Source organism: Balaenoptera physalus (genome assembly GCF_965194825.1).
Source record: "Balaenoptera physalus genome assembly, chromosome: 6".
In the NCBI taxonomy this organism is placed as follows: Eukaryota; Metazoa; Chordata; class Mammalia; order Artiodactyla; family Balaenopteridae; genus Balaenoptera; species Balaenoptera physalus.
This window is the reverse complement of record NC_138885.1, coordinates 135,442,437-135,458,327: the sequence shown is the minus strand read 5'-3', so window position 1 is coordinate 135,458,327 and position 15,891 is coordinate 135,442,437. Positions and strand designations below refer to the sequence as shown.

Sequence of the window (15,891 nt, the reverse complement as noted above, 5' to 3'; positions counted from 1 at the left end):
ACTCATGTGCTGGAAGGTTCTGTGTGTGAAATACTTGGAGTCAAGGGCTGATGAACTTTCTCCTCAATTTGCTGCAGTTTGAGAGACAGGCCACTGCAATGTTATAAAGGGGCCTCCTTGGAGCCCCTGTCCCTGGCCTTCAGGGCCCTGCCCTCCTGCCCGGAGAGCCAACACTCCCCAAGTGCTCAGGTCCAGGCCAGTTAGTTTTATGATCCCCTCGTGATAGAGAGAGAGAGCTAGCCAAACAGACGAATCTCTAACAGTGAGTGAATTTTCAGACACTGACTTTTTTTTAATATAAATTTATTTTATTGATTTTATTTTTGGCTGCGTTGGGTTTTTGCTGCTGTGCGCGGGCTTTTCTCTTGTTGTGGTTTGTGGGGCTACTCTTCGATGCGGTGCGCGGGCTTCTCACTGCGGTGGCTTCTCTTGTTGCAGAGCACGGGCTCTAGGCGCTCATGCTTCAGTAGTTGCGGCACACGGGCTCAGTAGTTGTGGCTCGCAGGCTCTAGAGCTCAGGCTCAGTAGTTGTGGTGCACGGACTTAGTTGCTCTGCGGCACATGGGATCTTCCTGGACCAGGGATCGAACCCGTGTCCCCTGCATTGGCAGGTGGATTCTTAACCAGTGAGCCAGAGGGAAGCCCCAGACACTGATTTTTAAGTTGGGGACGGGGAGGGGGAAGCCCTTAGCCTATTCTAGCCTATTCTATTCAGCCTCCGGGAAGGAGCTAATGTTTCCTCTTTCCCTTCCCTTTTAGGGCTCTCGTGGATTCCCAGGAGAGAAGGTACTTAAGCTTGCTCTTCTTTTTATATTTAAAACTTTCCCAATGTTTTGCCATATTTTACACTCACCTGTGTGTCTTGTCCCCTCACAGGGTGAACTAGGAGAAATTGGTCTGGATGGTCTTGATGGTGAAGATGTAAGTGATTTTACACTCTAAGTGCAAATTGCTTTTGGTCCTGAAGATTCCAGTGACTAACACCTCAGTCTGTGGTAGAAGTTGTGCCAGGAATGACATTTTATCATTGTCTTTGGCAGGGAGACAAAGGATTGCCTGGTATTTCTGGAGAGAAAGGGAATCCAGGAAGAAGGGTAAGTATATTTCTGCAGTGTTACTGTCATGGAAAAACTATGAACATTTCACTTAGGGATTATTTCTTTTACTTGTGTATGTTAAGACCGCTTCCTCCAGGCAGCCTTCCCTGACCTCCTGGGGTGCATCCTTGGCATCTCCTATGTCCCTTGTCAGCTGTGACATAGTTACATTATATTTTCTTGTTTGGAGAGTATGTCCCATTGGGCAAGGACTGAGTGTGTTTTGTTGAAATAAATCCCCAGCGCCTGGCACAGAGTGGGTCCCCAATAAATACTTGTGGGTTGCCTGAAGTATCTGGAAATAATTTTACCTTCATGGCAAATGAATAAATGGTAAATGCTGAAACACTGTTCTTTTTAAGATTTGTGATTGGAAGAACACAATTTTGAGGGTGAGATAAATATGTGAAACTCATCTAATTCTCAGTCTCTGCTTGTGGTTTTTATTTAGGGTGACAAAGGACCCAAAGGAGGCAAAGGAGAAAGAGGAGATGTTGGGATCAGAGGTGACCCGGTAAGGGGAAATCCTTGTCACCGATTTGAGACTTGAGTCCGGGGAAGGGGTTTGTGGGGAGAAGTGGGTTGAAAGGAAGAATTTTACTCTTGAAATTGCTTTAAAACATGTTGGCAAAGTATGTGGTTTGCCCTTTTCTTAGAATTTTGGGGTGGCTGGAGATGTCTTTGCTCTCTCGCTGCAAAGATAAGTCTTTGCAAAGCCTCTTACGTGAAGACCCGAGAAGTTTCCCTAAAATGTGGTCTCAGGACGCTTTAAGTTTGCTTTAGGAAAAGAGAAGAGTTTGCAGCTTTTCTTGCTCTATGGGTCTATAAAACCTGTCAACAAGTGACCATCGCTGGGACAGCCTCTTCTGGTCCAGACCAGGACAAGGCGAGAGTCAGCCTGGCCACCATCCTCCTGGGGGAGCAAGAGCCAGCTCCCCCCTGTCTGGGGCTCAGAGTGATTGCTGACCCCACGGCAGGCTCTGTCAGGGTGGGATGGGCGTTATCTGGATCGGATGTGGCCAAAGCGACTGGCATTCAAACCATCACGAATATTTTCCTGGTCACTGATCCAGCAGCAGCGGCTTTCCCTGCACACGTGGCTTATTCCCGGGCCTGTTGTCTTTTCAGGGTAACTCAGGACAGGACAGCCAGCAGAGAGGACCCAAAGGAGAAACCGGAGACATCGGCCCCATGGTACAGCACTCTGTGTACCTAGACTGCCCTGTGCCGAGAGCCCGAGAAACTAAACTCAAGCTGGTTCACTGCCAGCCCCGGAGGCCGCGACGTGGTCTTTAAGGCTGTGGATGTACAAGGCTGAGGTTGGGAGCAGCAAGCCACGGGAAGCCAGCGTGCACGCTCGCAAAGGGGTCTCCGAGAGGGACAGAAACGGTCCCTCCCAAGAGGGGCTTCCTCTCGGCAGAGTTGTGCCCATAGATATTTCCAGAAAGTGCTCATCAAGCCTAAGCCTTGTGGGGGGCAGAGTGCACCTGGGTCTAAGGCACCCCCAGAGTGTGCGACTGGCCCTGTGTGTATCCATTCCTTTTCCCCAGCGTCTTGTGCGATATTTGAGTTACAAGTTCTTCTTTGCAGACGAAAATCTTAATGTTAATTTTCTTTCCCATGACAGGGTCTCCCTGGGGCAGATGGGGTGTCTGGAGGGCCTGGAGAACCTGGGAAAAGCGTGAGTACCTCTTGGGGTTTGCGGGGGCTCTGTGGTGATATTTACTTAACTCTGCTAGACACTGTTTGGGGCAGAGCTGCTCAGCAACTTTTTATTTAGGGAATTTAAGGTGATTTCGGAAACCCTTGTCCCCCACGTGTTGCTGCTTCTGCAGACCTTTCATTCTTATCATTCACTCTGGGCTCCCCCAGCCTGCTTCCCTCCCCTTCCAGAACATACTGAATAGACACCTTTAAAAGTAATATCTTTGCTGCTTTCAAATATTTGGCCTGGCTTTATCCCACTGAATGTTTAAAAAAATCTAAACAGAAACACAAATACAGAGGGAGTGAGGGGATAAAGGGCGGGGAGGCTGATGAGGTGTATATTTGTTTTGTGTGATAGTTGTTTTTCTGGTACTGCTGCAACTCCAGCAGTGACACCAGAGTCAATTTTCTAGTGAATTGCATCTCGCAATTGCTTTTTCAAGACGTTTCAGAAATGCCTGCTGTAGACCGCTCAGTGCGTGCCTCATCTTTGAGTCTTGTTGAAGAATTGCTGAAGCCAAAGGGACATGAATGATCTTTGGGAAGCTGTTTGAATGCTTCCAGGGCCCAGGGTTACACAGAGTTCAGACCTCCTAGCTGGGAGAAGATGTGTCTGGACGTCTGTAAATTCTCAGGGCTAGTTCAGAGCTAGTTCAGGGCTCTGGTGGGTGCCTGAGACAGGTGTCTCTGCTCAGCATCTGGCTGGGGATGGGGGCCAGATCGGGGCCCCCTCAGCCCTTTCCCCCGTGGCAGTCACATGGTTAGGGATCCGTAGTTGACGATCAGAGGGTGTGTGCTGACAAGGGCTTTTAAAAGAAACACTCTCGCCCCTCGGCAAATGATACACTATGGCCATAACCTTGCTTTTAAAATTCAGAAGAAAACTTAAATTTTGAAAATGCTATCTTAAAAGCTTTTGAGTATTATTTTTGAATAATGCTGTTGATTTCTACAATGAAAAAAAACATGAGGAAAACACTCCATTGTTATAATGTGCTGAACAACTTAGTTCGTGAGTAGAGCCAAAGCTTGTTTCCATGAAGAGACTTGAAATACAGTCAAGCATACAGTTCGTGTTAATTCTATGCACAGGGTATCAATTTGGGTTTGAAATCAGTGGGGTCAAGTTAGGGCTGTCTTCCCTTAGGGCATCACTAAGCCAGGCTCACGCCCAGATGAAAGGCATCCTTCCCCTGGGCTACCTCACTCCTCATGTGGCCTGAGCACAGGTGGCCTCTGGTCATACTCTGTGAGGTCCCCTTTGGAAGGGGCCGGCAGATTGCTACTCTGTGGAGACTGGCCTGGCCACGCCCCTCCCCCACTTGTCCATATGTCATCCCTGGAAGGAGGCCAAGGTCTTCCATTAAAGAAGCTGCCATTATAGTGAATCAGGGCAGAATGGTGGCCCCAGAAGATCATGGGGCTTGTTCACTGGGAGCAGAGAAGGTGGTTCTTGGGTGGATGCAGAAGATAGGCCAAGCCTGTAACAGGCTGGTGTGTCACAGGCTCCAGAATTCAACCCCTAACCTTGCAAAGATATATCCAGGATGGTTTCCCACCCTAAACCTTTCCACTGAAGAGGAAACCATCTTGAGGTGGGAACTAATGGATTACTTAAGAGCGAGCCCACGTTTATTTGAACTGAGGTTCACTTCTGGAGCATCGGGGAAGACGTTGCCAAGTCATGAGCCCAAACCAAGTACAGCCGGGCTTTTAGGTTCACGTACGCCCACGCTGAATACTTTACTTAATCAAGTGTGTGTTATATTTGGCCGGGACAGTGTGGAGAGTCTGGGACTCCCTTCCATTATAATTCACGTCTTACCTCTCCCTCCAGTTAGGAAAATGGAAGAAAAATAGACAGATCGACATTCCTGTTTCACATTCCTTACTTGGAACTGTCTGGGGCCGTGCAGCCCGAGGGGTCCTTATTTTGGTTGGCAGGTCTGAAGTCATCCTCAAAACTTCCATGTGGATGACTGACAAGGGCAACATGGAAGAAAAATTTTGGCGAGGGGAGGGCAGGAGAAAAGGTGTCCCTTCATGAGAGTTTCCTCTGGGCTGGGTAGGCACAGTGTCTGGGGCCCAGTGGGTGTCGTGAAGGTGGGTGTTAAGTCCCAGGGAGCCTGGCCTCCCCCAGCCTCCCCGCCTCCCTTTCACCGTTTGTGTGATTTCTTCCTCAGGGGGGTTTTGGCCGAAGGGGACCGGCAGGAGCTAAGGTAAGCCTCAAAGTCACCATCTCTTTGCTGTCATCACAATGTCAGTCACTGTGTGCTCTCGGGAGATGGTCCCCACCCCACCCACAAATTAAAAATTACTCTCTCCTTCGCCATCAAAACTTGTAGCTCCCATCTTTTCTACCATCTCCTTAAATTTAGCCTCTTCTATAAGACTTGCAAAAACGATGATGGCGGTGGAAACGATTATCAAAATGAAAGTGACAGTGGGGAGGGGAGAAGGGAAGGGAGATGACTGGGGAGGCAGCGTCCTGGGGACCTCTTGCCCGTGACATGCCCACTTACCTGGTCATCAGCAAATCACGTGTCTTGGTGGCTCTGTCCTCTCACCTGTGCAAGACAGGTTTGGGTCCAAGATAGCTTCATGTCATGAAGTCATCGTGAGGAAAAGGTGAGGGAAGAGTGAGAATCGATCCTAAGAGTGAAAAGTGGCTCCAAGTATTGAATGTCTCTCCCTGGAGTTATGGTGCTCTCACTTCTGACCCCTGGTACAGCTGTGGCTGTCTCCCTGCACCCTTGTGCAGATGTGACTGTAGAACAGAGGGCTGACCCTTCCCTACATCTTCTCTTGTTTCAAAGGGCAACAAGGGCGGTCCCGGCCAGCAGGGCTCTGTGGGAGAGCAGGGGACCAGAGGTGCACAGGTCAGTATCCCCAGTGTGGTTGCGTGCCTTGTGACATGTTCCCAGATGCCCTACCATTTTTTAAAAATTGAGGTGACCATTGCTTTTACAAAATTGAACACAAAATTAATCTTTTAAGGTGGCGTTTAGTACATCCCCAATGTTGCACGACTATCATCTCTATCTAGTTTCAAAACATTTTCATCGTCCCCCAAAGGAGACCCTGTACCCATTAAGCAGTCATGCCCCCTCCCCCCAGCTCCTGACAACCAACTAATTTCCTTTCTGTCTTTGTGGATTTGCATATTCTGGACCTTTCATATGAATGGAATCATTTAATAGGTTTTGTGTCTGGCTTTTTCACTTAGCACCATGTTTCTGAGGTTTATCTATGCTGTAGCCGGTGTCAGTGTTTTGTTCCTTTCCATGGTGGAATAATATTCCGTTGTGTGGATATTATGGCGGTCATGGTGTGTCACCTCCACACAGCACTTACGTTGGCATTTGACTTTTTCAGGGTCCTCCTGGTCTCACCGGTCCTCCAGGCCTGATCGGTGAACAAGGCATTCCTGGACCTCGGGTAAGTCTGTCTTGATCCCACCCCTCTCTTTAGCTAAATGGATAGCATGTTGCCCTAGCAGGCTGAGAGTTCCATGTTTCGTGAAGGGTGACAGGAGACGGACCCCTCAGCCCGACTCTTTGGCAGCACAGACCTGGGGCCAACCTCAGTCCTCAGAGCAACTGGCTCGTTCACCCTGAGGAAGTTAGAGGGCGTTTTTCTTGATGCTCCAGGGGCTAAGTCCCAATGCTGCCCCTTCCAAACATAGGCCACCTGGGAGGTGAGCAAAGGAAGGAGGGGCCTCATTGCAGAAATCTTAGGGTGGGTCTGCAGGAAATCAGATGAATCGACCAATATTCTCAGATTACTCTGTATTATTTCATATTTGGCCCCTGGAAATTGCCCCTGTGGTTTGGTATTTGTGTAAGGAGTTCCCCATCCTCAAGTTCGACATGGAAGATGTTCCTTAAACTCGCTGTCACTGCAAACATCAACATCTATCTTGGCTGTTATCGATGATGAGCAGAAACATGGTGTAGCTGAGCTAGGACCGGGTGCCCATACTCTGGTGTCCCTTGGGTCTGCCAGGGACAGGGAGCGATCTTATAACTTGTTACAGAAATTAGTAATGACTAATAAACTGGCAATGAACTGGCCTGAGGCTACATAAATGCACAAAAATGTTTTATAGGGGAAGTAGGAACTTTGTGAGAGCCCCTATTTGCTTGGAAAGTCCTTCCCAAGTTTGAAATCTGATAAATACCTATTTTGTTTTAAATATTTATTTAAGCTCTGATTAGTCAAGAATTTAAGATGGTGCAGGGGTGAGTTGAAGCTCTTCAAATAGTTAACAGTACAAACAGCTGCCACCATCTGGATTTGCCGCATCTGTCAGGGTCATTTCTGGGCTCTGTAGGCTGCACTGCATTTTAAGAGCTATGTTCCTTTGTTGACTTATTCACTCACTCGATGAGAAAGTGTGTATAGGTTTCCACACCTGTAAAGTCAGGTGCTCGTTGTGGAGGTGTGGAATGGGAGAGGAGGTAAAGCCATATACATCCAGGTGTTTGTCCCCTAGTCGGTAACTTAGGAGGTGAACGTTAATTACTGAGATGTGTGCACACCTGTGAAAACTGGTCACACTCATATTTTAGGTTAGCACAAGCCATCTCCATGTACGTTTGCACTGGGGTCTCCAGGGCTGAGAGTGGCAGAGAGCTGCAGGATCTGACCTCCACACAGGGGCAGCAGGGGGTGGGGTGGGGCTTGTGGGAGGCGGGCTTCGGATGCCTTGGGTTGGAGGGCGAATGTTTCACTGACTCTCTCCTCTCCTCGTGCTCCAGGGAAGCGGGGGGACCGCAGGTGCTCCTGGAGAACGTGGCAGAACCGGGCCCCTGGGAAGAAAGGTTTGTCTGGAGCTCGTGTTTCCCCAGGCCGGGGCCTGGCCAGACACCATGTCACCGCTCCCTCGTTTGTCAGTCTGTCCAGCTGCTTGGTTTGCACATCCCTTCTCCTCCCCTCTGGTCTTTTCCACCAGGCCTCCCCCGTTGACAGTGGCTGGGCCAGTGGGATCACTCTCCCCGCCTTGAGGGCACCCATGGGCTGTGTGCAGTGGGTTGGCTGCGTTCTCATAACCAGCACTGCCAGCTGCTGCTGAACTGCCGTATCTTTTCGCTCCCAGGCTTGTGAGGACAGTTCAGCATCCTCAGGGCCCTTGGAACACACGAGCGGCACTAGGACCACTTCCGTATTGCGCTGAATATTCTCCGGATATTGACTGTGCACAGCAGCCCCGCTGGCCACGTGCAGCTAATCCAAGGGTCCCAGAGCCCGGCTGCTTTGGATAACAGCAGCTTGCTCTGTGCAGGCTGCCTTTCTATGAGCCTTGAGAACAGCGACTATTCGTCATAACCGGTCTGAGAGGCAGCATTTTCTCGGGGAAAGCCGTGTGTTCATGTGACTCCAGCCTTGCCTCTCTGCCCCTCGTGGGGCCACTGGCTTTCACTGCTGACTCCACGCCTTCCTCTTTCCCGTCTCTCTCTCCTCCCCGTCGGCACGTCCCCGTGCCATGATGATGAAAAGAACAAACACAAGCCTTCCTGGATTCTCTTCCAGGAGTCCGCACGTGGACGTTGCAATTTAAAAAATCATTAACATCAACATCTAAAAGGTGAAGTTAGCAGCTTGTGGCAACCCTACCGATGATGTCACCCAGAACAAGGGCAGGGCTTGGAATCGCATTTTAAATCGTCCCAGACCCACAGGTGTCTCAGCCCTGTTTCTTATGTCTAGGGCGAGCCCGGAGATCCAGGACCCAAGGGAAGCATCGGGAACCGGGGCCCTCGTGGGGAGACGGTAAGATCAACACGTGCACGGGGCCCAGGCTGCCGCTGACTCCGCTGAGGTGCTCAGGAAGCAGGGAGATGTGGCCTGTGCTGGGCTGGCCTTTGTCATTGCAACTTGGGTTGGTTCCACAAAGAGACAGCTTGATAGCTGCTTCTTATATTACTGGGGATGTGATTGAACATAGTGAAACCTGCTGCTTATAAGTTTCAAAATAATTTTTATTTCACTGGAGGGGGAGTGAATAGAGACATTTTTTCTTGATTTCTTTCTGAGAAGTGAATGTGGGGGTTTACTGACCCTTGAACCACCTTCATTTCAGGTCTTGCAAATGCTTTTGGAGCTCAACTAGATGGAGTTTTTCTGCAAAGAAATAAATGTCCTTGGTTTAAAATGGAATGGGCTTTGATAAGATCTCAATTCTGATTGAAACGGTTTGTTTTGAATGAGACATCCCAGCAACGGAAATTCTAACTTTGAGAATTCATTTAAAAAAAGTTATTTAAAAATACCCTAACTGCTCTCTTGCAATAATGTTGTAACATACGTTTCTATCCAGGAAAAGGAAATCTCCAGTACATTGGGAATTTTTCTGTAAAATGAGTCATTACACCTAAAAACTACATATGTGGACCAGGTGGATCTGATTCACAATCCCAAAGCTTGAAAATACTTTTCTTGTGTTTGTAATTTCTCTACAGCTAACTGAAATTTAAAAATCCATTGCTATTACTGTCTCAGAAGCAGAGGGGAAAAAAAATCAGACTTTAAAATCTACTCAAACCATTGAATGAAATCTCTTCCTGATTCTGTTTCAATAAATTTGGGGCCACAGCTCTTTAGCTGTTTAAAACTGTAAATTAACTAAGGAGCATGTTCTGTGCATGTTTTAGAGATATTAATGTATATTTCATGAAAATTCTTTTGATTCTTTTGAAATAATCAACAGTGTCCAGTTCGGAAAGCCCCCAGGAGAGAGTGGTAGGGACAGATCTCCAAGTACAGGGAAGTGGGTTTGGGGAAGGAAGGCAGTCTAGAGGCATGACCTGGAAGGAAGGGAAGGGGCACCGGGGAGAGGGGAGTAAGGGCTGAGCACAGAAGACTCAGGAGGGTGTAAGACTGAGTCCTGCATTCTTGCTTTGAAGTAGAATCAAAGACTCATATATGCATAGACCACGGTGGCCTTCAAGAGTCCTATCAACTCTACGATTCCCTGGTTCCATGCGTCTTTGATTCTACATCCAAACAGCATCTCTACCAATAGCTCGTAGTAGTTCTTTAGTACAGACACGGTCTTGTTTGCACTGTAAGGTGGGATAGGACTAGGGACTCTTCCTTGAGCTGTACCTTGATCTGGGAACATTCCAGGGATGCAAAGACCCACTGCTCAGGGCTTTAGAAAAAGAAGGTCATGGTGTGCCTGACAGGGGCACCTGCAGTAACGCTGTCTTTCCACTCTTAGGGAGATGACGGACGAGATGGAGTTGGCAGTGAAGGACGCAGAGGCAAAAAAGTATGTGTCTGCCAAGGATTCTTGAACTTCTGACATGCTGTATTTTTAAAGAATTATCTCTCAAAATTGAATTGTAATGTAGTGAATTTTTTCTCTTGGTGACACTACGGATATATTTTTTCTGCTCGAAAATAATTTATGTTAGATGACTTTAAGTTGGGACCAAACATTGAGTCATTTATTTTTTATAGGGAGAAAGAGGATTCCCCGGATACCCAGGACCAAAGGTAAATATTCCCCTAGGGGGTAAACAGCAGCATTGTTTTAGGGTGAGTCTGATGTGACCATGGACTGAAGGTCGCCATATCTTGGGTCTAGTCTTCAGTCAGACACTTACTAATCAAGTGACCTTGGGAAAGGCCCACCCTCTCCAAGACACTCCCTCATCAGTCACATGGAGATGACAATATGCCTTTGTCATGGTGCTCGTGAGAATTAAATGAAGTGGCACTGCAATAAAATACTTTATAAACCTTAAGATGCCAGTATAATCTGTATGATGTTATCATCAGTGTAAGTTCTAAGTCCAAGTTCAGTAAGCTTAGACTGAGTCTGCAAATGCCACAGCCGTGCCGGTAACTTGGTGGAAAATCCGTCAAAATTAGCCATTTGGCTGCTCTGGGAAGTGTGGTCCAGAGGCCCCCAGGGACCCTCAGCTAGACCTGCCTCTCCGAGCTTAATGTGCTGCTTCCTGGCTCTCTTCCCAGGGCAATCCTGGTGAGCCGGGGACAGACGGAGCACTGGGACCCAAAGGCATCAGAGGCCGAAGGGTAAGTTTGCCTGCACCTTCCTGGTAGCGGGTCTGAACACTGAAGACTCCACTGCTTCTTTGAAAGTTACCCTTCTTCACTTGCAACCTGGCCAGAGATCATACGGGGTGGGAGTACAGGAATCCTAAGCCTTAGACGGATGTACTCAAGACACCCTGCAGTTGTGTCTGTGCTGTCTTCCTTTGGTCACGCTCCCTTTATAGGGAGGTCTGGAGGGCCCCCTCGTCTAATACGTCTCAAAGGTCACTAGCCTATGGTCCACTCCTCTCCTGGTGCCGGGGGACTCAAGTCTCACAATGAATGACATCAGAAGTCTGCGCAGACATATTTGGCCATGCCCACCAGATGGTGCGGAGACAGGATTTCATGAGCTGCACGAAGTGCTTACCAGGGTTCCAAGTTCAGGGGCGAGCCAGGCTGAGACCATGTATTCTCTCGCCTCCCCACCATGAAAAGACTCCTCTTTCTTAAGCTACTTTTCATTCTGGATTATCCTCCGTAGTGGATGTTTACTTATCTTTTTAAGATTACCCTGAGTCTTGAATTAGCAACTTGTGCCCTAGAATTGGGTAAAGGCTTCTAACAGTTATTTTTAGCTTAAAATATAGTGAAATTCATTGTAATTATCCTGTTAATTCTCTCAGTGAGGACATTCAAACTAGATCATTTATTACTCACGGTAGAGTTTTAAAACATTGGATTGGTTATCTGCATCGAAAAGTGAGCTAATTAATTGTCAGTTACTGCTTTCTTATGCATCCATAGTGGTCTTATTAAAGGTTCTCAGGCAAGCATCTCTCTCACCTTGACCTGCCAGAGAACAGAGTTGTGGGAGATGCACATCAGTTTTGTTAGGGCCACTTGTCCCTATACCTGAATTTTGGAGACACTTAAGGTCTCTTAAAGTGAGAGATTCCTTGTGGTGATGGGGGACATTAGACGAGATCACCTCCACCACCCCTTCCAGCTGCAGAAGCTGAGAATGCTCCATCTTCTGCCACAATTGAGCAATGTTTGTTCTGCTTCTAGGGAAATTCAGGACCTCCAGGGATAGCTGGCCAGAAGGGAGACCCTGGTTACCCAGGACCATCTGTAAGTACCTACCCATTTCCAATCAAGCTGCCCGAGGACTGGATGCCTTACACATGGTCCTCCTTGAAAACTTTCCACTATCTCTTTTCCTCACAAAAGACCTGTCTGAATTTTTGTTGTTGTGGTTTGTTTGTTTGTTTTTTAACCACTTCCCTTCTGATACCACAGTGGAGAAAAGAGCTTTTGAGTTTTAGAGTACCAAGAAAATTTTAAAGCAAGTGGAACTCTATAATCTAGGGTGTATCGTGATTTGCCTTTACAATTTCCTGGTGTAGGTTTGTTTGAGGTTTGTGTTGAGGACAAACTAAAGAGAACACATTTGAATACCTCTTGATTGCATCTTGTGGAAGGAGTATAGTATAGACCTTGGTTTGGGGAAGATTCTCTTTGGTCTATAAAATCCCCAAGGGAGCTATTGATTAGTGGTTGAAACCCCACTAGTGACCTAGAGCCAGGAGGGCACCTTTCTCCAGCCCTTCCATATCCTTCATCATGAATGTCTTTGTTTCCTTGCTTGAATTTCTTCCTGTACTGTCTCCTGACATTGAAATAGATGAGGTTCACAGAAGAATGGAAAAGATAACTCAGGAATTGGAAAAACCATCCTTAGAAAGAAAGGTTAGATGGTTGGATTGGTTGAACCCAGGAGAAGATGGTAGAGTCAGGTGTTTAATCTGGAGAGGAGCTTTTAACAGGAGATGGTTAGTCCAGTTGCAGCGGGGGACGGACGAACAGAAGCAGCTGGATGGAAAGACGTTGGCTAGCCCACGAGGTGACAGCTTGACCCTCGGTGGCCACACACTGGGATGAGATGCCAAGGGCAGCCATGAACGTATCCCTGGGGTGGAATCCCGGGATGCTTAGACCTGGAGCCTCAGGGTAGCTAAGTGACTTCTGGGTGTCCCTCCTGCGACAGGATGTAGGAAGCCAGCAAGGGAAAGGCAGCTCTTCTCTCGGGAGAAGCAGCATTTAGACTCAAGTTCAAATGTGTGATTTACGTTGATTTGCAATGAGGATCCTGGATTCCAGGGCATGGAGCTATTTATCTTACAGGGGAAACACTTCTGTCCTCAAAGTCTCTCCTTTGCTCTTCGAGCAGTTAAATCAAATTTATAAGGAGAGCCTGTAAATGATCAAGGTCAGCCAGGGCCCACCTTGTTCCCTCTGTCATGCGTCTGTGGGCCCCAGGCTGTTCCTTGGCGGGAAGCTCCACAGCCCTCACGTCTGCGAGGTCTTAGCCCCCGTCTTTGTTTTGCAGGGTTACAAAGGCAGCAGAGGTGACTCGATGGACGTAAGTTGCATGTGTGCCTCGCGAGCCCTTGCCCTGTGAGCTTTCTCTGTCTCTTCTCTTACATCTTCTTTCCTTTTCCAGCAATGTGCCCTGGTCCAGAGCATCAAAGATAAATGTCGTAAGTACACGATTTTCTGCCGTCTGTGCCTCATTTTTATCCTTATGTGTGAAATTTGCACCCGGTGGACCAGGCTTTCACTCTCCTCTCTGTTCTCTTCTAGCTTGCTGCTACGGTAAGTCATTTCAGTAATTGGACTTCCTTCCGAGGAAAGCAGAAGACCCCTTTTCCAGGAAGTAGTTTGTCTGTGAAAACCCTCCCCCTTCCCACAGGGCCCCTGGAATGCCCCGTCTTCCCGACGGAGCTGGCTTTCGCCTTGGACACCTCCGAGGGGGTCACCCAGGACACCTTCAGCCGGATGAGGGATGTGGTCCTGAAGGTTGTGCACGACCTGACCATCGCCGAGAGCAACTGCCCGCGGGGGGCCCGCGTGGCCGTGGTCACCTACAACAATGAGGTCACCACGGAGATCCGCTTTGCTGACTCCAAGAAGAAGTCCGTTCTCCAGGACAAGATCAAGAACCTCCAGGTGGCTCTGACGTCCAAGCAACAGAGCCTGGAAACTGCCATGTCCTTCGTGGCCAGAAACACGTTTAAGCGGGTGCGGAATGGATTCCTGATGAGGAAGGTAGCTGTTTTCTTCAGCAATAAACCCACGAGGGAGTCCCCGCAGCTCAGGGAGGCCGTGCTCAAGCTCTCGGATGCTGGGATCACACCGTTGTTCCTCACGAGCCAGGAGGACCGGCAGCTGGTCAACGCCCTGCAGGTCTGTGCTCTGGGCATCTCTGACTCTGAGAAGGTGCTCGGGTGCAACTGTACCCTCCCTGATGGGTTTGCACCCCATAGCTTCTAGATGAGGCTGGTCTCACTTGTGAGACTTCCAGAACAGCCTGATGGCTCTGGCACTAGATGGACATCCAAATGCCCATGACTTATTCCCACCAGGTCCCTCTTCGCTTCTTGGAGGAGACTCTCCCAGGCTGATCCTGGAGGCCTACAGTCTCCTAGCGAGGTTCTCCAGCCATCAGCGAGCCCAACACCCAAGCTGCATCCCTGTTCAAACATTTCTCAGCCAGGCTGGCATCTAACAATTAAACAAGTCGTTTAAGCATAGGACAAGGAAGCATTAGCTTTAGCCTATGAAGCAGCTAAGTGTTTCCTTATTCTTTGCTTGAATGACTTGTATAATTGTCATACTAATAATGTATATATATATAAAAAGGTTAATTAGTCAATTAATATTTACTCAATGCTGATTCTGGTTTTGCAGTCCAGGATGGGTGGATGATGGGCAGGAAGGGCCACAGCGGGACCAGGAGTGAGGAGGCCTTGCCTCTAGTGTTAGTACGATCACCTTCTAGCTTTAAGTCACCGAAAGTAACATGGCTCTGTCACTTACCCTCTCTGTGTCTCAGATTTCTCACCTGTAACAGAGGCTGGTGGATGAGATGGTCCCTAACGTCTTCCTTTCCAATCTGGATATTCTATGGTTTTATCACTGCCACGTCAGCAAGAGACAATTGGGTCACTGGCACCATCTCTTAGGGTTTATTCTGCCAAACTCCAGGCCAATTTGAGAACACAGTATTGGGCTTTCAACTCCAGCTTGGGCTACCAGCCTTACGTTCCTATTAGGGGATCATGTATACATCTCCCCTTGTGAGGGCTGAGTGATCCAGAACCACGCACGTTTCCTAAAAAGCATAGTTTCAGCAAGTTCAAAAAGTCAAATATTCATTCATTTATTCAATTTAATGATGATGTGCCAGGGGCTGTGATGGGCAGGACATTCTGAGTCTTCTGGAAGTGATTTCATAACTTGCTTTGTTGTTAAATCCCTTTCTAGACCTGGGCCCATGGGAGAGGGACGGAGTGAATATTTGTTAGTTGCTATTATTATTGCTAGATAACAATGACATTTAGGTCCCTGCTGTCTGGTAGAGGCTATACCAGGTACTTTACATACATTATCCAATTTAATCTTCCAAATAACTTCATGGGAATTTACCATAATCTCCACTTTGCAGCTAAGGAAACTGAATTCCAGAGAAGTTAAATAATTGTGCTTCAGGTCCAGCAGAAAGTGCAGGAGTGGGATCTGAGCTCCGGTTCATCTCATTGGAAGAAAACCTATGTTTTCCTGTCATAATCAGTGCCTTCCTTCCTAACCCCACTTCCCAAGAAAGAGAAGATATTGATCTATTGGGGGGTTTATTTAATTGATGTGACTCTAATGTATTCTTCGGCTACATTTTCAAATGGGAACTTATCCTGTGTACTCCTACTAAGGATTTCCTTTTGTTTAAACCAGATCAATAACACAGCGGTGGGTCATGCCCTTGTCCTACCAGCTAGCGGAGACCTCACGGACTTCTTGAAGAACGTCCTGACTTGTCACGTTTGCTTGGGTAAGGTGCTTCTCTAAGAGAAAAAATCTGTCCGGCTGCAATTGCGAAACATACTATCCACAGAGGGACATTTGAGTGAATAATCATCATCTGTACAGAGAACTTGAGTTAAATGAAGATTCACATAGCCTTGTATTTACCAGTGTGTATGCTGCATAAGTAGTTTCCATGCTTAAAGCTGACTGCCCCCAAACA

At 47.9% G+C, this 15,891-nt stretch overlaps 1 protein-coding gene and 1 long non-coding RNA gene across 4 annotated transcripts in view; one reads left to right on the top strand and one right to left on the bottom strand.

Annotated features, from left to right (window-relative positions):
* The window catches only part of COL6A3 (collagen type VI alpha 3 chain), a 93,549-nt gene that overhangs the window by 56,562 nt on the left and 21,096 nt on the right, over positions 1-15,891 (top strand). For 2 of the 3 annotated variants that reach the window (XR_014264827.1, XR_014264828.1), the window contains 19 exons: positions 760-786; positions 877-921; positions 1,041-1,094; positions 1,549-1,611; positions 2,226-2,291; positions 2,725-2,778; positions 4,988-5,023; positions 5,621-5,683; positions 6,180-6,242; positions 7,565-7,627; positions 8,514-8,576; positions 10,027-10,077; positions 10,269-10,304; positions 10,785-10,847; positions 11,877-11,939; positions 13,198-13,230; positions 13,312-13,352; positions 13,561-14,054; positions 15,600-15,696. Coding sequence is in view for 1 of the 3 variants with exons in the window: in XM_082465550.1 (XP_082321676.1) it covers positions 760-786; positions 877-921; positions 1,041-1,094; positions 1,549-1,611; positions 2,226-2,291; positions 2,725-2,778; positions 4,988-5,023; positions 5,621-5,683; positions 6,180-6,242; positions 7,565-7,627; positions 8,514-8,576; positions 10,027-10,077; positions 10,269-10,304; positions 10,785-10,847; positions 11,877-11,939; positions 13,198-13,230; positions 13,312-13,348; positions 13,452-13,463; positions 13,561-14,054; positions 15,600-15,696 (1,483 nt within the window). In the remaining 2 variants the exon portion in view is untranslated. Of the gene's footprint in view, positions 1-759; positions 787-876; positions 922-1,040; positions 1,095-1,548; positions 1,612-2,225; positions 2,292-2,724; positions 2,779-4,987; positions 5,024-5,620; positions 5,684-6,179; positions 6,243-7,564; positions 7,628-8,513; positions 8,577-10,026; positions 10,078-10,268; positions 10,305-10,784; positions 10,848-11,876; positions 11,940-13,197; positions 13,231-13,311; positions 13,353-13,451; positions 13,464-13,560; positions 14,055-15,599; positions 15,697-15,891 lie in introns of all 3 variants that reach the window. The other variant, XM_082465550.1, reaches the window with a different exon arrangement.
* Positions 1-15,891, bottom strand: part of LOC309662650 — an 82,110-nt gene that overhangs the window by 50,021 nt on the left and 16,198 nt on the right. The gene's annotated exons all lie outside the window — the stretch shown is intronic.